Source organism: Leptosomus discolor, chromosome 5 (assembly GCF_034619465.1).
Source record: "Leptosomus discolor isolate bLepDis1 chromosome 5, bLepDis1.hap2, whole genome shotgun sequence".
NCBI classification, from domain to species: domain Eukaryota; kingdom Metazoa; phylum Chordata; class Aves; order Leptosomiformes; family Leptosomidae; genus Leptosomus; species Leptosomus discolor.
Window position 1 is genome coordinate 7,176,389 of NC_141395.1, and position 23,751 is coordinate 7,200,139.

Genomic DNA, 23,751 nt, shown 5'->3' on the forward strand with positions numbered 1-23,751 from the left:
TCATCATTCCACTGGTGCAGGAAAGGCTAAGAATGCAGACACACACACATGACATCAGTATTGTATCTTTGTCTCCTCCTCCTTAATATTTCCTTGTTTTCCCCTTCGTGAAACACTGTCACATATTTTTGCATGAAGCTAATCTATCAAATCCAGAATTAAACCCAGGCTTTGGGAAATAACTTAAAGGTCAAAGCCTATAGGAAACTGATAGAAATTAGCTACAAACAATCCAGACTCATGTGATACAACATCCATACTGCAGTGAAAAATGCTTCCAACTCTCGTGCACAGATAATACATAGTTCACCAAGAATGAAGGTAAGTTTTAAATGTAAAATCAAGGGTAAAGTTTCATTAAGTTCAAGAGATTTTAATTCATTCACTGGTATTCTCCAGAGCTTAGACTCCTAAATAACTGTGGTTTTTTTGTTAATCAAATTTGGGTATTTCGAAAAGAGGTTCCTAATCTATTCTGAATCTACTGGCAAACCAGGAATTGGAATTAATCAAGAGAAAGTTTTGATGTTTTCATTTGACCTTAATTGTTTGTCATTATTTAGAGTGGCAGAAGGTGCTATGGAACAAAAATGAAAGGGAGTATTACTTGTTTAAAATATTCTCTTTTAGGAATCAGAAGAATAAATTCCAGGAACTTGGAGATCAGAAGAAAAATGTAAGAAATGCATGATTTTATGTTGGGCATTTTTTTACAAAAGTGTAATGCTACTCACACAGTCTGTAACTACTAATTCCAGACTTACCTCCACAGTACTGCTGCCCATCTTTCTACACAATGCGAGTGCTGCACATTTTTTTCTTTATTGAAAATTTCACTTTTCTGATTTCAGAGCATGCTAAAATTTATCCAACGTGTAATTCTGGCCTGCCCTTCAAAGGCCAGTTTCACAATCTGTGTTATAGATGTACTCTCTATTTCATTATACACACTATTAGTAAAAACACTGGAGACAGTGAAGAGTATGCATGCCCCGCAGGAAGCCAGCTGAAACGGCCTTCCTGGTTAACAGCAAATAACTGATAACAGAGCTTTGAATGTGTTTTTCAATAAGCTGCACAACCACCTCCCCCTGCATTTCTCTAGGTCATACTTTCTTATTGCACAAGGGAGACTGTCACATGGGACAATGCCCTCCTAAAGATGAGACAATATTATTTGTGCTGCTTTCCACTTACCTTATTGCCTAACCTCAGTCCACCGTCTCCTCAAGGAAACAAATCAGATTATCAAGAACAAATAACAGTAAATCAATTCTGGTTTGGTAGTTTCTTATCACCTTATTACTTCCCATGTGTTTATAAGCTAAAAATTGCATTATCAGCGACTAGAAAATAACAACACAGATAACATGTACTTAATGAATTTGCAGTATAATGTAGGGCAGCTACATTGGTAAAGTGCTGATGAACCCCTGGGTAGACATGGCTGGTAACAGACTGATGCTCTCCATCCTGGAAAGGCAACCCCCCCCCCACCCCCAACCTCAATCCCCATCCTAGACAGACTTTGCTTCACAAACTTTCCTTTCAAACGTATCACAAAACTCAGCTCCTGTCCTTACCCTGGTACGTGTTTTTCTCTCAATTATTCACTACCAATGCCACCAGCTGCCAGGCGGGTGTCTTCCAGACCATGAGGCTGGCTGGGACCTCTCAAGTTCAGCTTGCTGTGCTCTCATTTGTGTCCCTGCAACCACACTCCACCCTAGACTAGTATCATCAGAACAAACACTAGTGAACCCCCAGGCATCGCTCAGAATAAGGCTCAAGGTGCCATTGTCCTACCAGGCAAAGTTAATATTGGAGGGAGCTACTGATGACAGGTAAGCTGCTATCAGCTGGAGAGATTTATACACAGGACTGCACCGCAAAGCACTGCTCATAAAATATCACCATCTAACTGAAGCAATCCGTGTCTTCGCCACGTTTACTATCATAAATGTATTCACTGTAAACTTCAAGTTATCACATTGCCTCTAGCCTGTAAATTACAACAGGATTCTAATACACACCTCCTGAAATTGGTAATTCTGCGCAAAAGCATTCTGCAGCTCAAATTACAACAAATGCATCTGTTAATTTAGCTAATCGGCAGTTATATTAACTACCTACAAAACGGGGAATAAGAACTGTTGCATGACTATCTTATGATCAAAAAAACCAGTAACATTGATGCTTTTTTGATGGCATGTCTCATTAGAAATAAGTTACCATAAAATAGTTTCAGCAGAAACAACAGTAATGTAATGCCATTACTGTGTTACAGATTGATAATACACGAGACAATAGAGCTAAAGGATGCCTGTTCGAAATATTTTTGTAGATGCAATGTTAACAGGCAATGCCAAAATTCATCCTTTCATCTTGCTTATTATGGAACACATTAACGTAGTCACTAATTTATTACAAATTATTTTTGTGATCACAGTGCTGCCTATATTTTATGTAAGATTTTACTGGAACTATCGCTGCATTTAGACACACTCAGAAAACTTTGATAGCAGATTGTTACATTTTTTTATTCCAATAATGAGAGTTTTTGATCTGCATCTCAGTCTAAAACTGGTCTTGCCTGCAGTATCCCTGTAGCTATCAGGAAGCTCCAGAGCAAGAGCCAGAAACCTGCAATGAAGGAGACAGGAATCTTAAATTGTTTGAGTCCGGTGTTGCCTGCATTCTACTTTTTCACTGTCAATTCATACATCAACTTTTCAACTGAAACGGATTATATTTAACACCAGCCATCTTAGCAAAGTCCACGCAGTGTGAATTTACAACCCAGTTACAGAAGGAAAGAAATACATCATACATGGTCTGATAGTAGAGCATACCAAAAGAAATATTCTACCGAGATGCCCAATGAGGCTATCCAGTATCGATCCACCCCGTGACCTCAGGTGAGCGAGGGAGAGTGCACTTCTCCAAAGCACAGTAGTTTCTCATTACTGCATTGGTGGGTTTGTTGTTGCCTTCCTGTACATAAATCAATAAATTCTTCTCTAAGAATATTTGCTGCTCTGTGTCACAGCTTTTCTGTATTCTTGAGATGGGGAGCTACAGCTCTGAGATGTACTTACTGTCTCGTTAATGGGGGGAGATAGGGTCAAATTCCCCAAATGAATCACGGTTAAGAAGTGGCAGGAGCAGGAGAAATAAGACATGACATGTGCCATTGCTGCAGCTTCTCCTTGGTTTTGGAAAGTAACTACTTTTTTCATAACCATGCTGTCAGTGTATTTCCAAGACCAGTTTTTAAAGCGGAGTCTTACTACATCCGTCTGGTCTTCAATACATGTCTATTTACTTTATCAATGGCTTTTGAAGCAGCCTTCAAAGACACTTGCTTAAAATAGGCTTTCCATCCACTAATTAAACCTTAACAATCCCTTGTAATGAGCAACACATTTTTTCCCCAAAAATGTAAATGTCTAAGGTGGCTGCTCATGTCAGCACTGAAGGGAGAGGTCATTTCTGAAGGATCCCCTTCACAAACATGACAGAGCAGTAAAGTCACTAAAGAGCACCCAAAGCAGAAGCAATTTTCTCACAGTCTTGACACCTTCTAGTAAATTAGTCACTTGTCGAGGAAAATGACAGCTATATAGCCATAGGAAAGCTTGTAAAGCTCTTCATTTACTGTTAGAAATGCTGTCTGTGTCACTGTCAAGCAACAGTAACGTCCCCACCCTGTTTTACTCTCAAGTGCCCTATCTCAGGGGCTTTTTCCAAATCATGCCTTAATGAAGTTTAAATAACAACTACATTTCTTAGTTTTAAACACTACTTTTCTCTAACCTGCATGATTGTGTTCTGAATCAGTTAGTCCACTCAAGCCGATATACAAAATGGAAGGCTATTGTAATTAGTGTAGTATCATTCCAAGATAAAGCCATAAAAACTGCAGCTTCAGACAGCTGTCATCTCTTTGACTGTTTTGCTTATTATTCACAGACAAATTTCTGCACATCACATAGTACGTTTATGTGCAATTTCAGTGAAAACACTCGTGGAACAAGATCTGTAAGTATCTCAGAACCTAGCCTAGGGAAAGAATGGAGCCTGAAAGTCATTTCAGACTTAATTTTCCCTCAGCACAGTCATCATTCTAAATAGGTAAACATAAGCGTACACTTTCTTTCTTTAAAAATAATTTATATGAATTCAATGTCCTTATATAATTGGTTAGATACGACAGTCACTGAAAACTGAAATCCTCTTATTTACATGACAGTCAGGATATGGAAAGCAAAAGAAAAAAATTCTAAAAATGGATGCTTTAAGGAACAGCAAGACTGATTATCTTCAGTGGTAAAATGGTAATTGCTGTTACATGGTGAAAAAGAAATTGGGCAAATTCATACAAATACTCTTTGGAGAATAAGCACTTACTGGCTAAAGACGCTGACACACTATGCAAGCCAATTGCTATGTGGAGTGGTGGCAATACCTCGAATGCAAACTTGTTTGTAGGATGCCTGAATATTGCAGGAAAGCATCTCTCTATAACACCTGGCACTCTTCCACTGATGGCACAGATTCCCCTGAAAAGACCCACAGACTCACAGAATCATACAATATAATTCAGAATAGAAGTGACCGCTGAAGATCCAATGTCTGCTGTAGGTAGGACTGACTTCAAAGTTTGAAAACGCTGCTCAGAACGTTATTCAAGTGAGTTTTCAGCATCTCCAAGGAATCTACAGCCTCTCTAGGCAACCTGGGAATTTTCCTCACTTCAGCCTAGGACTATTATTTTCTGTTATATCACTGTGCACCTCTGGGAAGTGTGTGGCTCCATCTTCACTGTGAACCCCACTCCCAATAGACACTTCTTCAGGTTGACAAAGACCAAATCTCTGGCCTCACTCCACATGTTACTTCAAAAATATCTCCCCTTCATGGTGAAGAAAAAGAGGATCAGAAGTCCTCCAGTGTCGAGGTCTACAAGCTGCAAAGACCCTGCAAGGCATGCAAGCAAACACCACCCTTGGCTAAATGGCTACTCCCTGACAATATGACGACACAGCACCTCATCACACATGCTAGCTGCTCTCGAAGAGTTCAAGTAGCAGCAAGGTGAGGTATTATAGCAGCTTTATGAAAGTTTTCCTTATTAAACACTTCTATAGATAAGATACAGAATCACTGAAATCCAGCAGCTTGTTTTTCAGAAGCAATATGGTTAGTTAGCAGCTTGGTTTCAGCTGTCTTCTCCATGGAGATCACTCCCCTTGTTCGTAGGAAATATCTTGAAAACTTTCTTCCATGGGTTTCATCTAAGAAGTCATTTTTCTGAAACCCCACTCATCCTCAGTAATACCTAGCAGATTGTTTCTATCACTACATGTAATTACGAAAACCAAAGCTGTTAGAAAAACCACAGAGCACAGATAATTACAAAAGGTGAATGTGGCACTGAAACAAATTTTCTTAAACCCACCAAGCTATGAGATTCGTTTTCCACGATTACCCCAGAACAGCACACAGCCTACGTAATTGTTAGAGGACTCTTCACAGAGTAAAAGTAAGCATGATACTCTTGTATCTTTCTTTTCTATAAATTCTGTCAGAGTAAGATTAATACAAAGTTCATGCACCTACTGGAGCATAAAGATTACCATTCCTTCCCATCGAGATTAAGGAATATATTTTAGAACACCTCAATTTATAGAGCTCTCTTTGAAAACCTTGTTGAAAGGCTTGTGGTCAAAACCTATTTAAAGATATTTAGTACTTTGAGCTTTAGTTTAAAACACATTTCTTCTTTCAGATATAGCCCACATACTGTCAGGGCTTTTCTTTCTTTTCCTTTGTTTCCAGATTATGCAAGAAATTCACTTCATTTTTAAAGAACCGTTTCTACCCTTGTGAAGAAGTAAACTATTATGTCAAGTTTCTTCCGTTAGCATACTTGTATAGTTGTAGGGTTATTTTTCAACAAAAATAACCTTTTGTTAAAGGTTTCATTAGATTTCCCAGGAGACTGATAACAGCCAAATCTCCAACCATCTGCAGGAACCTTACAGACCAACCACATAATCTGAACAGTGAAATTCTTCACCACACTTTTGTTCAGACAATGGGATCGCTGTATTTTCCAAGTGTTTAATCATGTCAAGGGCAGGAGCCCAAAGCCTTTACCCATGCTGAACTTCTCCAATAGTCTTAAATGAAAAACAGGCCTCAGGTAAAATATCAGCAAAATTTAAATTCATGAAGAAATTATCCTTTCCATTTTTAGCACCAAGAACGCATTACTTCCTAGAGGCCTATAGACAGATAGTTCTTTTAAAGTCCACATGCTTCATTTTCAGGCAGAAGAGCAGGTTACTATAAAGATACTTGAATACCAAGCATAAATCCCCTCCTGTACTCCAAGCATACTATCATGTTACTAGTACTTTCACTTCAGCGCAGCACTGTACAATGGGTCCACCTCCCAAAACACTTCAAGTGCTTCGGTCACTTAGTTTCCAAATTGCCTACTGTAAAAGAGTAAAGACCCTGCTTACATGCCATACTCCAACACCTTAAACATTTGGAAGTTGCATGGAGAAAGCTTACCCCTTGACTGCAAACCGTGTCCACACGCCTCATTATGTCCTGGCACACCCTGTCTCACCGAATCCGGCACCAGCACACAGTGACTCCAGCGGTGGGTCTTCCACCTGCAAGAGGAAAAGGTTAACGATTAAGTGGTTAAAACTGGAAAACAGTTAACACATCCAAGCAAAAACTTCAGTTACAAATGATGAAATACTACAGAGACTTACGGAAAAATAGAGTCAAAAAGCTGTAATTACTCCTGAAATGAGCATCATGAAAAATTCAGATGCAAGGTTTACCTTCTAGAAAGCCACATCATCCTCCAACAATGATTCCCATTCTCATTTTTGTAGGGCATGGTTCAAAGTTACATAAAATACACAGGACATATCTTCAGTGGGCTTTGAATTCAGGCTTTCTTCCTCCAAGCCTGTTCTGATACAACTGATGCTGCTCCCAATTGGCGTTCTACGCTAGGACGTATGCCAGTCAAGGACCCCCGAAAGCAGCTCTCCATAGCGCTGCACGGTACGGAGCGAGGCAGAGCTGAGCAACGTGACTCCTGCTTTGGCACCACCTTCAGCTCCCTGCTCTGCTCTGAGACCGTGTCCTACAGGATGTGCGGGCTGGTGATTTATATGCAAAGATGTAATGCTTTTCTATTTACTGATATTGTGTAACAGACGGGTCACAGAATTTTAATGAAGAGTGCTGCGTAATTGCCCTATTGTACTATTTGTCTAATCAGAATTTTTTAAAGTACATATTATTCACTGGAGTGAGAGCACCAGGGGAAAAGACAAGCATTTCTGCAATAAGCATACAATTATTAAGGCAGATGAGTGCTTGTGGTCCCAAAATAGCTTACATTGACTTTTAGATACATTGACAGGGGACTTCCCAGTAATAGCTTCCTTAACATCGAACCCTGAGGTTACCACTTCTAGGAGCTGTGTCTATTGGCGCTTGTTCTGATGCTGCCAAATCTACTGAAATCTCCAATTTGAACTCTATTTTTAATTTTGCAAGGTACATGATTTATTTTATAAGTCTGCATTTTCCAGAGTATCACGCTGTTTTCTGGCGAAAATTGTGCAGGATAATCACAAAAGAGTAATTTCTGGAGAAGTGGACACCCACTAGCAAGAGACTGATTCCAAGCCAAGACTTTTTACCTGTACACCGGGCAGACAGGAATATCTTCACATTCTCTTTCCTCATACAAGGTGTCCGGGCATGCCTGTCCTCCATTGGCAGCATCCTGAACTATAATCCTATATCGGGACTGCTTAACTGCAGTGGCATTGCCTGTAAAACAAAGAAAAATATTGCCTTCCAAGTGCAGTTGATACCCTGTTAGTGATCTAGCTGTCTTGGTTAAAAGCATGCTTTCTGTTTCATTTATATTTTGAAATTATGAGCCCTCTGGCACTACCCAAAGAAGGGAAGGAATGGTATGTTGGATCAAAAGCTACCATTACTCGCTTTAAAACTACCAGTAGTTCAGCAGAACAGCACCTAGAAGGCTGATAAATCAACAGCCTAAGAGATGCATCAAAAAAGGTCTATTTAACAGAACATCAAATCAGAGAAGAGAATCAGTATGAGCAAATACTTAAACACCTGAACAGACGAAAAGAATAAAAACAAACAAAAAAAACCCCCAAACTGTCACAATTGAAGGTTTTGCTTCTGAAAACACATTCTGGTGGTCTCAGGCTGCTATCCATAACCCATCATTATGGGTCTAGAAATTATAGATAGGAAAACCATTGCAACCAACAGAGGCTAACTGTCTATTTCACCTGAGTCAATGCAAGATCAATCCATCTAGAAACACAGTTCACAAAATCTACAGAATGTAGCATGGAAGACAAGGATAAGATCTACCTATACATCTCTATAGCTAAAACAAACACAATCCTTGGCCGTGTAAGCAGTAAGTACAAACTAAAAGCTGGTTTAACAGCTGTGGATGGCATTAGTACTTCTTCGAGTACTGTATTCATGTCTCAGAAACATGCTAGTAAACTGAAAAGGGATCTCAGTAGAACTCCATGAGGGATTCCAGACGAGGCAAACATCTTTTAATAATGGACTTCATCAAATTCGTCCAAGAGAGGAAAGCAGTGTGTAAATTAGCCCACTTACGGCTATTATTTTTCCAGATCAAGATAAGGCTAAAGCTGCAGTAGCATTAGAGGAGAAGGAAAACTTAGCAAATGTCACACCATGAACACAAAGTACAAGTACAGATCCAGTAGGAATGGTTGGCTCTAAAAATACCAAGTTATAAAAGCCTTCACTCACACATGTGCTATCACTGTGAGATCACCGCAAAGGGACCTTGGGCCTGGCAGGACATTGCTCCCCCCAGCTGCTACTCCGAGGCAGGATAAGTGCATCCACGGCAATCCCCCTCCTGCTTTTTTAACCGCCAGTACCTGAGGCAGCCCTACAGCTTCCTGCAGTCTCCTGTCAGATGCTGGATTCAGCACTTTTAAAGCCTCACAGAGAGCCTTTTCTTAAAATCTAGCCCAAGTCATTGCTCCTATAAATTAAGCTAAACTTTTTTTACCTTCTGTCCACTAAATCAAAAAAGAAGTTTATCCCTATCATGTGATGCATAATCATTATGAAATTTCAAGGGCTTGTACGTACTCCAAGTCTTCCCCTCTCTAAACTAAGCAAACCCTGTTCTTCATAGGTCCTATTCAATTATTATTAGCTGGATGGTTGCCCTCAAAGAGTCACGGTCAACAGCTTGATGACCAAGTGGAGACCAGTGATGAGTGGTGTTCCCCAAAGGTCAGTATCGGGACCGGTGCTGTTTAACATCTTTGTGGGCGACATGGACAGCGGCATCGAGTGCACCCTCAGCAAGTTTGCTGATGACACCGAGCTGTGTGCACCAAGCTACGTGGTGCAGCTGACACGCTGGAGGGAAGAGAGGCCATCCAGAGGGACCTCGACAGGCTGGACCTTGCAAACCTCATGAAGTTTAACATGGCCAAGTGCAAGGTCCTGCACCTGGGTCGGGGCAATCCCAACACATACAGGCTGGGCAATGAGTGGATCAAGAGCAGCCCTGGGGAGAAGGACTTGGGGGTGCTGGTGGATGAAAAAATGAGTCTGAGCCAGCAATGTGCACTCGCAGCCCAGAAAGGCAATTGCATCCTGGACTTCCCAGGAGAAGCAGGACATAAGCACACTGGAGTGAGTCCAATGAACAGCCACAAAGGCTATTTAGGGACTCAAGCAACTGACACACAAGAGACCAGGAAAGCTGAGACTCATCAGCCTGGAGAAGAGAAGGCTCACAGGATCTTATCAATATGTATCAATACCTGACAGCAGGCATCAAAGGAGACAGAGACAGACTCTTTTCAGTGATAGCCACTGTGAGATTTTTCAAGCAGCTGAGTACCCATTTAACAGTGATTTAATTCAAGACACTGTTCTTCAGCTTCCTGATGAAAGTTTAATGTGTCAAAAATCTACCACTTCCCTTAATTAGAGCAGCTACGCTGTCAAAAAAAAAAAAGAGATCAAATTTATTTGGCACAATTTGTTGTCAATAAATCCATACCCGACAGTTTATTAGAATCTGATTCTTGCAATGTTTACAACTTGAGTAATAACTTGTTCTTGTGTTTGTCCTACACAAGAAAACTAAGTTAGGATGAGCAATCTACAATTTCCTTGACCTTCCTTTTTTTTGGGGGGTGGAGGGGGTGTTGGTTGGTTGGTTTGATTTCTCTTGGTATTACTGAGTTTAGTTAGTTCCTTAGGACTTAGCAATTTTTCACTCAGAAGATAGACATTAGATGCTCTGGTGTTACTTTATTACTTCCTTCTCTATTCACACAGCCCTACTGACATGGGAACACTGAATTTATGGAAATACTTAGTCCATTCCTCTCCTGTCTGCAGACAGGAAACAACAGTGGAAATTACACATCCCCGATGTTGTGTTTCCTTCATTTCTCAGAAAGTCATAGGCATGTATTTCATTCAGTTTCCCTTTACCTTTAATCCATTTATGTAATTCTTGTTATCTAATATCCTTCTGTAGCTTAATTCGCATTCTCAATCTCTTGTTTCTACTTTTTTGTGAAACAATTCGACAATCAAAAAGGAAACAAGATTCTGAACAACTCTGATGATGAGAAAAGATAAAAAAAGGGCTCCTCTAGCTGTTGTTTGAAGCTCGAACACGCAAGTCATATACAGACCTACACATGCCTTCCCCCTGAGCTACTGGCTTCCTATTATAATCGTTTCAGGATAGAAAGTAGAGTCCAGTAGGACTTCAGCCCTTTGTACAGTCTTTCTTGGTAGCTTCCAGTTCTTCTACACTCCTGTCTGCATAGAACATGTTCCCAAGAGGTGTAGCTACCAATTCTGTCCGTTTGTTGAAGTCTGTCTTAATGTCTTGCTGATATTGCCATCCTTCCCTTCTCCTAAGAATCGTGAACTCTATCACTTTGTGATGATTTTCATTCAAATTATCTACTACCATTAGAATCTCAGCCATTTCCTTCCTATTAATCAGTACCAAATCTAAATGAGCTTCCCACAGTAATTTTCTCCACCTCAAGAAACTAAATTATCCTCAACATTTATTGCACATTACTCAAACCCCATTTTCAAAATTGAATTTCCTCATTGGCTTTTCTACAGCATTCCTTACAAATGTTAATGAACATAATTTTTATATCGTATTTAAAATTGCTATATTCTGATTTTCCAGAATATTAGCATTATGTAGGACTGTCCTTTTAAAGCCAAACTTCACCTGATTTCAAGCATGGCTATGACTGCTTGCCCTCGTGAAGCAACCAAGCCTTAGGATCTCAAGATCTTTTAACTTCAATGTCCTTGACTTTGCAACTCAGATGATGCTGTTTGAGAATTTCAGGGGTGCCTTACCTCTGCTTCCACTCCCACCTCCCTGTCCCACCAGCCTCCAGTCTCCTCCCCTTACACACAGAGCCATATGACTCCTATCAATCCATTCTTCTCATTCCTCCCTTGCTCTTGCATCTTTCCTTCCTCTGCATTTGACCCCCAAGGCTTCCCCGGCACTCTGCCCAGGGCTCAGAAAGGTGCATCACCATTCTCAGGCAAGAGGCAAAATCATCGTTCATGTAAAGTGTGCTGTATCTGGTCCAGCTTTTACAGGAAACATTCAGCTTCGTATTCTTTGCTCCTGACCAGATGGAAAGGCAGAGTGTCTGGTCAACACAAGACTCTGAGCACACAAACAATAACAGATTCTCCAAGATTTTAGTCACCAAAACCAGAGCTGCCTCCAGTATTTTTGTGCAGGTAAGAGCTTTCAAAGGGGTAAGTCTTCAACTTTGACCAATTCTGAGTGTGTGTTTATGAAAACTGGAAGTGGCAGATCCCTGACAGAAACTGTCTGACACAAGGCAGAGGTCATTGGAATTTCTTACCATGGCACACCATGCATTTTATCCACTTTTATGCCATCTCATTTCAAATCTGATTTAAGGCACGGGGAAATAAATAGGGTTACAACACAACATTTCAAGCAAACTTGTTTAGAGAATTAAGCAACAGAAAATTTCTGATGTTCCCCCCAGACAACCAATGCCCAGAAGAGGCGAGGTATTTGTAGGTGTTTCCAGGAGATGAAAAATGCTATTTATTGTCAAGTGTTTGCTTTTTTTCAGTCTCCCCGTTTTAAATGTATGCTGACAGACCAGAAAGCACATCACCCATGCTGAAAGCAGTTACCTCCCCAGGACATCCTCATCACCAGGAAAGTAGGTGACACAGGAACATCTACATGCTGCTCATTCAAACTATTTCATATTCTGAAACCTCCATATTGATTCTTTGATTCTTGTTTTGATTCATCCTCAAAGACCCATTAAAACAGATATATAATAGAAGACTGCAGTAGACAGTTGTCACCTTTAAGTATCTAAAATGGCAGAGAATCAATAACTTGCAACAATCTCCCTGTTCCTGCCTCACCAACAGGTGTTTGGATTCAATTGAACTTCTTTTGTGAATTATGTTCTCCGTCCATCTGTTATTGCCCTAACTCCACCGCTGTCTACACTTCTGAGGTATGAGATAATCCTTTGCCAGAAGACAGCTGGTTGTCTGATGACATTTAAATGTAGGGAAAATGTCAGCTTTTTTATTGTTAGATAGTAAAGTTGGACGCATTTTCTCAGATAAACTACAAACAGCTTAACTGGTAAAGTTCTGTGTAAAGCTGATTTAGTGATTGCATGTTTGTCTAAGCTCTGATCTTATGCTGGTACACATTTAATTTTAAATCTGCCAGGCAATACCTGTTCCTGCTTGATCTGCTTAGTAATTCACCATCTGTATATTGTTTTCATTAAATAAAACTTCTTTATAAAAAAAAAAAACAAAACCCCTAACAACTCACATATGTATAGTGGTTTTGAAATTTCATTATCGTGCTGAGGTTTTAATTGTGTAATGCAAATTAAAAAAAACTCTTGCAATGCAGCCATATCAATAACAGATTTAGCAAAAAGCAAACTCCCCCTTCTAAGAAGTTTTAATTTATAATTATATTAAAATGATAACACTGCCAAGGAGGTTAAATAATTAATTTCTTCTCATTTTAATTGTAGACTATTATTTAATAAACAAAGTAATTTACCAGGTAATTTATTCTACTTCTTCATAGGCAGCTCATTTAAAGTCTAAAAATAAATTGCTAATTAAAACAGGATTCACTGTTTTAGAAAGCAACTCATTTTTCTGTAAAATCTAACAAGGTCTATGCTAAAGCATCCACTGAGAATCTTTGAAGGGCAAGCAAGCCACCAACAATAATGAAATAATCTGAAAACTGAGAAGGCTTTCATCTGAACAATTAATGAAACACAATTTTGTCACAAAAAACAACACTAGGTCATTATAAAGAAACTTTGCAAAACACTTAAGTGTGCAAAAGCTAACCAACTAGATCAAACAAATGTGTGGTCCTTGAAAAACCACGAAGCACAGGAGTCATTTGCCCAACCTGTACGTACATCTAGGTTGGTCAAGAGAAATAAATTTCAATAATGGGATATTTGGACCTTGGACTTCTGACTTTGAAGGCAGAAGCCCAGAAGGGATTTAATCCAAGTAAAGAGAATTTACATCTCCAAATCTGCTCATGAGTAACCCACTCCCTCAACAGCATCCATGTCAACAACACCCCAAGTCCAAAACTCATTCAGATGAATGCCCTAAAAATTATTAGACTGATGTATTACAACTACCGCACATTTCTAAGCCAATTCTCTAATTTTTCCACAAATTTTGACTTCTTAAAGGCTTACCAGGCTGACATGCTGTTGGGCAGCGAGTCCACTCACTGAAAGGCGTAACCACACAGTCTTTCTTGCAAAGGAGGGGACATGGCCGCATGGTCTCAGGTCTGACGGACTCTGGGCATCTATCGATCCAAACGCAAAGATAAAATATAATAAAAAATTAAAACTATGGGGAAATGTTTTACTCCTAAGACTCTCACAGGGCTGTGAGCATATTGCCATACCAAAGATATCTCTCCTGGACACAGCAAGCCTCATTTTTCTTCTTTGCACTCATGTAACCCAACTGAGCTTAGTACACTCCAAAGATAAAAAAAATTTAAAAATAAAAAAATGTGGAGCTTGGCTTGATGACTATAAGCTAAATACAACTCTGTCTACGACACCTAAAACACAAAGCTCGCTAAGCAAAACAGATATATTTACTACTGAAGAAAGTGAGTGGTTATGTTTATAAAGGAGTCCTGTTTTAACACAACATGCAACAGCCTTCAAACCACTTGCAACTGTGTGTAAGGACTGATGTGGTATTCCTCCACTTTCAACACCGAGGAAACAAAAAAATAGCTTAAAGTGATCTTTGACTGAGGCCTTTACTGTTATTTAAAAAGTCATACAAGATAGCATAGTATGAGCAGCTCTGTGATTTTTACGTTATTAATTTTTAACTCCTAAATGAAAAACATGTCATGCATATTCTAATAAAAGTTTCAGACACAGATAGTTAATATATAAAAACTCAAAGGGTAGAAAAGGGACAATTTTCTGGGATGAGACAGATCTTGCATTTCAAGTGGGAGAACAGAAAGGGAATTACTCTTTTGTAATTTTTATTAATTTCTAGTAGAAAGATCACTCAAAAATACTTAGTAATGCATGCAACCCCAAATTATCACATTAGAAAGAGGAATATGCCACTAAAACCTACTGGGAAAGAAAATAAATCTTAAAGTTATGATTCTGTTACTGAGAGAGTAATAAGATACTTAGAGGTATAATTTAAAAGAAAATAAATACAAAGAGACATGTCTTCTCATGAAGCATGATTATCCTAGAGGGCAGGCTTCTGTTATCTAACAGAAGACGTTGAAATATTTTTCTGCAAACATTTTAGTTTTATTTGGCTTTCTGTGCCTCGCACCTTCTTTGGACGTGGTGTAATCTTTCTTCGTGACACCAGGACAAATGCAGAATACAAAAAAATACAGTATGCCAACACACCCAAGTTATTTATCTACATAATGCATTCCATTTCTAGGGGCAGAATTTCACCACAGCAGTTCTAAACCCAACATTACTTTGGGTAGGTTTTCATAAACTCAAACACAAAACACAATACAGCCACAACCAGTGCCCACAGCAAGGGGGGCTGCCCTCCACCCCAGGACCAGCCTGGTCCAGACCCTCCTGGGCAGTAACGAGTTAATATTTAATTTCGAAACATGGAAGTTTTAGTACCATCTTCCTAAAGACTTCTAGAGGTCTAAGGCTTTTATTTCTAAGACGATTATCACCGTAAGAACAATATGCAGCGCAGCAGCAGCAGAAACAATTTCAGTAAGAAGCTCTTTCAAGGAGTCAGCAGTCCTTTTGGATCCAGCCACTTCCATTACACCAGGAACGCTGTGGCATTAAAGCTACCACACCAAAGCCAGAGAGCCGCTTTCCAAAGTCCCCAGTTCACAATTTTCACCACTGAAATTCTGTTCGCCCTTCACTCCACTTAAGTATTTACTTACCCTTCGGTTCCATTTCCCCTTATACCATCTCAAAAGTGGAGGGGGCAGACAACTATTTTAGACATTACATAGCTTCACAAACAACATGTTTAATTAGGCAAAGTTACAGCATATCAACAGATTCTAGATATAAATGAATACTAGGGGGTTTTCCCTTTATTTAATTAATCTCATTAACCTCAGAATTTTAATTAACTTTACCAAAATCAATACAGTCTGCTTATACGAACAGGATTGTTTTGAGAGCTACAATAAGAAATGAAACTCAGTTGTAAGTCTCTAGACTCATTAACAGTGCAAAAAATAATTAGCAGTGTCTTGATTTTTTGGTATTAGGGAAAACATCTGTGCTACTTATTTTCCTCATTTAGTAAAGCAAAGCAAAAATCAGAATATCTGTACTGCAGAATACATAATTTTGTGGTGCTGGTAACAGATTATAGAAGCTATATAAATCAACTGAACGACATAGATCACACATATGGTTCTGCCTTATTGTGGTGTAAATATAATGCAAACTCTATTTACTTTTTCTATTTTATTAAAGCATTGTTAATAATGTATTGATGAACGTTATATTCAGATGTACTTTATATTTTCCTCACACCTGCCCTTCAGGAAAAACATTTGCAGAAAATTGTAAATCAGAGTAACAGAGGAGCTACAGCAAAAAATCTACACCACTAAAAACATGCATTTTGCTTGGATTTAGACAGAAAATTAAAAAATGGACTAGCTATTTATTTTTGTTACATATTATTATCCCTTTCATAGTAGTGATGGAGCAGTAGCTGGAGAATTAGTCCTGAAATGAAATTATTTTCAACACTGCAGATTCCATACACCAGCTGGAAACACCTTCATATGTCATGCATTGTAACTGCAAATACCCACTAATAAACTTTCTTTAAATACCTTTTAGGTGTGACCTGCCCAGAACTGCTCTTCATGCAGAAGACTTTCCTGGTCTGTATGCCCACTCCACAAGGGGCTTCTCTGCTCCAGTTAATGGTTGCATTCAGAGCAGTGACCAGTGCATCTTCAGAGCAAGAGCTCCAGGGAGAAGTTTCCCAGAAGAAATGCACGCACGGGTGGTCATTACAGGCACGGTGCTCCTGCAGGGCTCGGTCAGGGGGACACGCTTTTCCACCTGGAAAGAGTCAGGAGAACACCATATTTTATCTTACGGCACATGGCAAAAGGAAGACATGGAAAAATAAATAAAAATGTTAGGTTCGCTTAGTATCTTCTTTTTTCTCCCACATTTAAAAAAAAATAAATAAATAAAGCTTAAATAAAGCTGTTGACCTTTATGGCTGCAATAACAACCTCCTAAAATATTGTTTCCCCATTAAACTAGCCTTGCATAAAATTGTATTCCAATGCATAATGGAAACAGAAATTGGCAAAGTATATTTCTGAGTTACCTTATTGATACTCCTACACGCAGCCAAGTTAATTCCATTTAAATGCCAGTATCACTCAGCAAACATGCAATTAGGTTTAAAGACAAATTAAGCATTATTTTTATGTTCATTCTCCTTGCTAATTTCCCAAGGAGGAACATCTCTTTCTAATATTTGGACTCTATTCACGCGTTGCCTTAAAGAGCTGAGCTGTAGAGGGTACTGAACTGTACTGATGGAGGAATGTATCAAATGTAACCCACAACTGCAAATCAAGGTGGGGGGGGGGGGGAAACCTGAAAGACAAGTTTTGAGTATGAAGCCTTTATTTTTCTGAAGCAGCATCCTTCAAATTGGTGTCCAAAGATTTTGCTAAGCTACTGCACTTTGTCAGCAGCTAGTGATAAATCCACAAAGTACAGGAGTTTGAACTCCAGCCTCCCCAGAAGCTTTAACACTCTAGCCAGCAGCCTGAATTTATCCCATAAAAGCAGCAGATGTTCGTAGCTCAAAAGCTAAGGAGTAATGCAGTGAAATTTAACAGTAAGCATTGTCATTTTAGGAAGAAAGAAGTAAAAATGACTAAAATCAAAACCATTCTCTTCCAGGAGGGAGAATCTGGAAACTTCTGACATGGCCAAAGTGCTACAGGTTTTCAAAGAATTGAAATTAGGAAGAAGTTCTTCACTACAAGGGAGGTGAGGCACTGGCACAGGTTACTCAGGGAAGCTGTGGCTGCCCCCTCCCTGGCAGTGCTCAAGGCCAGGCTGGATGGGGCTTGGAGCAACCTGGTCTGGTGGAAGGTGTCCCTGCCCATGGCAGGGGGTAGAACTGGGTGGACTTTACGGTCCCTTCCAACCCAAACCATTCTGTGATTCTAAGTGTTGGGGCCAGATACGACGAGGTTCAGAGCACCTTTATGCCCTACTAAAAATCAACGGGAGACGAAGGTATACTGCCCGTCAAAGGGATGCCTAGATTGCCTTGCAGGACTGAGCCTTCTCAAATAAGGTACGACCCCAAATGGCCACAATGAATAGCACTGAGAAAAGAAAGAGAGAGATGAGATTTCTTAGCACACTGATTTCGATAATCATGTCACATTACCATTTGTCTTTTCATGAACATGGACTGTTCCATGTAGTGTTCAGTCTCAGAAATGTCTTGTATGATGATGGAACAGAAAACGCCCCACGTAACTTATTTCCCGATGATTTTGACTTGACAGGAAAAATGCACTTATTAGTCTTGTGTGTTTGAGCACATGTAAAGAAAAAAATAAACAAAAAATGTAGCAAGGAAATGGCAGAATGCCTGGTCCATTAGGGAAAAAATACAAAGAAAAAGGAAAGATCTAACTCAAATTTTGAGCTTCCCAGGGAAAAATTGATGTGTTTCTTTCAATAATACCCACAGTAAGGAAGCTCTCCTAAACAAGGAAGAGTAATAATGAGGCAGTTTTAACTTAAGATAATAAGAAATACCGCATGGTTCATGCAGCCTAGCAGTCTGCCTGCAAAACCACAATCAGGAGATGCTGTTTGTAAAAAGCACAAGAGCCTGGCCGCTTTCGGCAGTTCATTAACAACTCTTGTACAAGGAAGGCAGGACAGCATGCCACTGCCTAGTTATTCCTAGTAGCCATTTACAGACTTTTTATGGACCTGATGTTCATCAGTTCTTATAATCCATTTTAAACCTGCTGACACTGCCTGCCTCCACGATCTCTTTCATCAAGTTGGGAGAGAGAGAAGGGAGAGAGAGAAGGGAGAGAGAGAAGGGAGAGAGAGAAGGGAGAGAGAGAAGGGAGAGAGAGAAGGGAGAGAGAGAAGGGAGAGAGAGAAGGGAGAGAGAGAAGGGAGAGAGAGAAGGGAGAGAGAGAAGGGAGAGAGAGAAGGGAGAGAGAGAAGGGAGAGAGAGAAGGGAGAGAGAGAAGGGAGAGAGAGAAGGGAGAGAGAGAAGGGAGAGAGAGAAGGGAGAGAGAGAAGGGAGAGAGAGAAGGGAGAGAGAGAAGGGAGAGAGAGAAGGGAGATTTCTTCTGTGTAAAGAAATAACTTTTAAAACCTGATTTAAACCAAACCCTTCTAGTTTCATCAAATGGCTAACATATTCCAGGATCTGGTGAACAGCTTTGAGAAAACGACCCAAAAATTTGAAATTAAGTCAGCCTGTAAGACAGTATCCAGAAGTCCTCTGACAGCAGAGCCACAGCTGACATAGCCTCAGCTGATAGAGGACAAATGAAATTTCCCTTGCAAACATACCAGAGCTCTGTAGAAGTCGGTGGCTCAGCTGTGAGCCGGGTATGAAAGAGTCAGAGAAAGCAGGTAACATACGATTGCCTTAGTATAGCAGTGATAATTCTATTAAATCCCCTTTTTCTCTCCACAAATTCAAAACAATCAACTATTTGTCTGTACGCAGACGTGTGACTCTGCATAGCTAACCATAATACTCATTGCTGAAGACGTACAGAAACAGTTGCGGTGTTTGATTTTAATAGTTGGTTATTCCTTCCTGAAAAACTTAAAATATTCAGTTCAAAACACATCATTTTTAGTTTAGCGTGTTTCTGGTTGAGATGACTGAGATTATGTACTTCCAGAATTCACTTCTCCAACACTTCATTTTCATAATTCCATGTTTATCTGCTATTTGCCTTTCTTTACTTCCATGGAAAAGATGAAGCCAACTGTATTTTTCATTTTAATTATTCTCTTGCTCAAAGACTTCTTTAGTAGTAGTTATTATCATTATATACAATTATATAGCAGTTTTCATTCTGATGGGTCCCAAGTTTCTTTGCAAGTGCTTATAAGGACGCTTATGTGCATACAGACCATTCACATGAGCAAGGGTTTGCAAGATCAAGTCCTTACGTTGCCCCAGAAACAGTGGGTGGCTGTAAAGATAATTTACAAAGTAGTAGTTAACAGAGCTTGTCCTAGACTAGATTTGCACCCAGAAACGTTTTGCTGCTGCATTAGCTGCACAAAGTGCTGACAATAGCAGATATTTTTGTTGTCTCACCAAGTCTTTAGTCTGTTAGACCTGTTCAAATTTTACAAATTTTTATGCACTTGATGCAATATCTTTCAAACCCTGTGTGATAAACCAACACATAAATGAATTAGCATATGTGTAACTGTAGTTAGAAGACTACACTTCTGATACAAAATAGTTTGTATAAGTAATTGTATCGCTGATGTTGATATGTAAAAATCCAGATACATGGTAAGTCCATGAAGATCCAGAGGAAATCACATATATTCATCAAAAGCTATATACTTAGTCCAATAGAAAAACAAGGTAAATACATTGTAGGTCTGACTTAATAACAAAAACAGGCCCTTTCCTATTTGCTCAGTTTTCACAGCTCACTGTTCCTTTCTAAATTGGTACTAATGTGTTCCTATACAAGGACACTCGCATGATGAGTTCGCGTCATGCAGCAATTTCGTTAGTACAGGATGCAGCTCTCCTGAAGTAAATTCATACCCAGACCAGCCCTTAACAGACAATGATTCATAGGTTGAAGCAAATAATTTTGAACTGTGACAGAGTTTCTTTAAGTGTATTAACTGGAGTCCACAAAGATATTTTAGTCACTAGCAAGAAGTACGAACAAGTATTAAGTACTAATCCTCACTACTATAGTATTGGGATTAACGCTGATCTAAACGCAGTCTGGCTGAGGAATGCAAGTTAACTCATTAAACGAACAAACAGCGATTAATCCAAAAATGTTTACCGCTCACCCTCGGCTGGAAGGGCCAAGATGAACCTACTCCTGCTTTGACTGCCCTCAGCATTTTTACTGGAGCATGAGTGGGAACATGGGGACCACGGGGACCATTCGCTGATGACACAGTCTGTTGCACAAGGGATTTCACAAGCCACAACTTCAGGACGGGGAAGATCTGAGCAGAGGTGATGTGGTACTTCTTCACCTGGAGCAAACAAAACAAGACAGACATGGAGGAAGGCTCAGCTTGGTTCAATATCCAAGGTCCACATCAAACAGACTAACTTTATGTCAAACATCCGCCAGCCTGTGGAGGGATATACTACAAAAGAGCACATGGTCAGGCTCCAGACTTGAAAGTGTAACACTGGAACAACTAACTCAAGTATTTCTTCAGAAAAACAAAAAAGAAAAAAACATGTTTCAAGTTTTGTTTGTGACATCTTGGCTGCAGTCCACTTTATAAAGCAGGTAAGCATGAGCAATGAGATCATTCAAGCAATAAAAACTGTAGTATCAATTACAATCAATTCTGATGATAATTGCCTCACGTTTCCCAGCAATCTCCACCTACAGAACCTATTTTCCACAAAACAAATTTTGCAGCTCCCCACAGAAGACAATTTTCTTCCGCCTGTAGCCCAGAGAAATGTCCAATAGGTGTTTTGGTCGTCCTCTTGCACCCTCACCAGAACTAACCACGTATGATTCCTGATTCTGCTTCTCACCCAAAAAGTAGGAGATCCAAACTAACAGATCTGTTGGACCACCACCATCCAAGGAAGAAATATTTCCTGTCAGAGACAAACCAAGGGACCTGGACCAAAGTATACATCCTGATGAGAAGTATCTTTCCAAACCCCTTTGCAACAACAGGTAGGACATTGGGGTGGTGGGGAAACACCTACCAACCAAAAGAACAGCTGGCAGAAAGAGTGGCAAAACAAAGCACACAAGAGGGATGTTATGTGGAATATTGTTTAAAAAAAAACAAATATGTAATTTTATTTTTAAAATAACAAAGGAAATGCTCGGTAATTTTAGTAATTACATAGAATTTACAAGGAGAACATAATTCACAAAAATTCTTAAAATGTAACTATTTTGGTACTGAATTACACCTAATGTCTTACAGATATGTTTCAAGCGATGAACAGGCATGACTGACTTTATTACACACACCATTCTCTTGTTTAATGTTTCTGGACCCTCATGAATTTTCTGCTACAAATCCGAAATTTCTAGAAGCTCAAATCTACCTGTTTATAAACAAAAAGCTTACACTGAACGTTACCTCCTCTTTTGCCCTTATAATCACTACAAAGCTCTCCTTTGAGGTTTCTTTAATTATGAACCTAAGAAAAAACCATAATGACTCTCCAGGCTCAATTATACGTAGGAAAAAAAATAACAACATTTATAATGGCAACAACTGGCTCTTTCACCTCACGCTACAGGAACAGGCTCCGTAACAAGGCAGCCCAGGATGCAATTATAACTAGGAGGGTAGAAAACTGCACAGCTTTTGCAAGGCAACACATACACAAGTGAGTAAATACGAGAGGCAGGCTGCTAGCGAGAGCACATAAAGCTGTCAACAGCACGGTGGTATTATCTGCAGTCGCAACCCTAAATGAAGACAGGCTCACCACCCTCGAGGCACAAATAAAACTTTTCAAGCATATTATGAGAAGTAACGGAGAATCTAGCAGGCAATCAGACTGCAAGATATGTTTAAAAATACTTTATTTTTATACTCCCTTTCCCTTGCACACGCCTATGCTCATCAGGAAAGGCACAATATGCCCAGTCTTTGCACTATTTTAACTCTACTCAAGAAAATGGGGACCAACACCCTCCCTACAGACAGCCCCCATCCTTCAGTACTGCCTTTGGCACCCCTGCAAACCAAGCTTAATCCATCATTCGCTTTGACTACCCCATTATCACCACTGCTGCTTCGGATGCTCACAAAATGCTGAGAACTATCTTTAGAGAAAAACAATACAAAAACACCAAATAAACCTGTAAACCTTATTTCAGCTGTCTTCCTGAGTCATTATAGCGTCAAAATCCCTGCTAACATTTTGACAGCTTGTCTGTACAGCAGCAGGTAACATGAGGGCATCCTGGGCAGGCGTGATTTTAGCAGTCAATGGTACAGTAGCATCAAGAGATTATATGCTTTGGTGAAGTAGGGTAAAACATCCGTTTTCTCTCGATCACTGACACTGACAGGGAAGCACGCGAACAGTCAGTGGCACTTCTGAATGAGAAGGGATAAGATGGGACACTGGCCCTGCAAGCATGGCCCCCCACCCCTCCGGTCATGCAAGAGGTTATCTTCATTATATATGGACCTTACTGCAAGGGAGCACAATGAAGTTCACCGACTTCTGGATTTAGCCAAATTTTTCCACCGATCAGATTTTGCTAGAGGTGTAAGCATCAGAGAAAACCCTACTTCTTGAGAGCCAAGAGAACTTTTCCACTGACTTAATCTGATTTTACAAAGTCCAACCCAGTCTACTCAGAAGATGGTTTAAAACACTTGGGTCTCCTTTGGGGTGGCTTCCTCCACCCATGACCACCCTGTGGGGAAAGGAGGCAAAGGATCAAAACGCACTTTCCACTTCTATCCTCTGTGATTTCTTTTCACGCTGGATTTACAGCAGGTGACAGCAACAGTAACACTGCCAACAGAGGCTGCAATTCATGGTTCCTCAGCAAAGAAAGGAAGCTTTGAGTTTTGTTATAAAGAGTTTACCACCCAGTGCATGAAGGTACAATTCAACACTCACTTTGATTTACTTTATAGCTCTATTTGCTGTGTTCAGGTTTAATTACTGGCTTGTATTACTGCAGAAGGGGAATGTTCTTCTGTACCAGCCGCCTGGCAAAGAATTCTCAGAAAACTACAGTATACTACAAAGGGAGGTAATAATCTTTCATTTTCC

At 39.8% G+C, this 23,751-nt stretch overlaps 1 protein-coding gene across 1 annotated transcript in view; it reads right to left on the reverse strand.

Moving 5' to 3' along the window:
* THSD7B (thrombospondin type 1 domain containing 7B) overlaps nt 1–23,751 on the reverse strand; it is a 274,844-nt gene that overhangs the window by 131,505 nt on the left and 119,588 nt on the right. The window contains exons 7-11 of the mRNA XM_086465473.1: nt 20,808–20,999; nt 16,559–16,793; nt 13,911–14,026; nt 7,743–7,875; nt 6,586–6,689 (exon numbers count right to left, since the gene is read on the reverse strand). Of these exons, the coding sequence (XP_086321599.1) occupies nt 6,586–6,689; nt 7,743–7,875; nt 13,911–14,026; nt 16,559–16,793; nt 20,808–20,999 (780 nt within the window). The remainder of the gene's footprint in view (nt 1–6,585; nt 6,690–7,742; nt 7,876–13,910; nt 14,027–16,558; nt 16,794–20,807; nt 21,000–23,751) is intronic.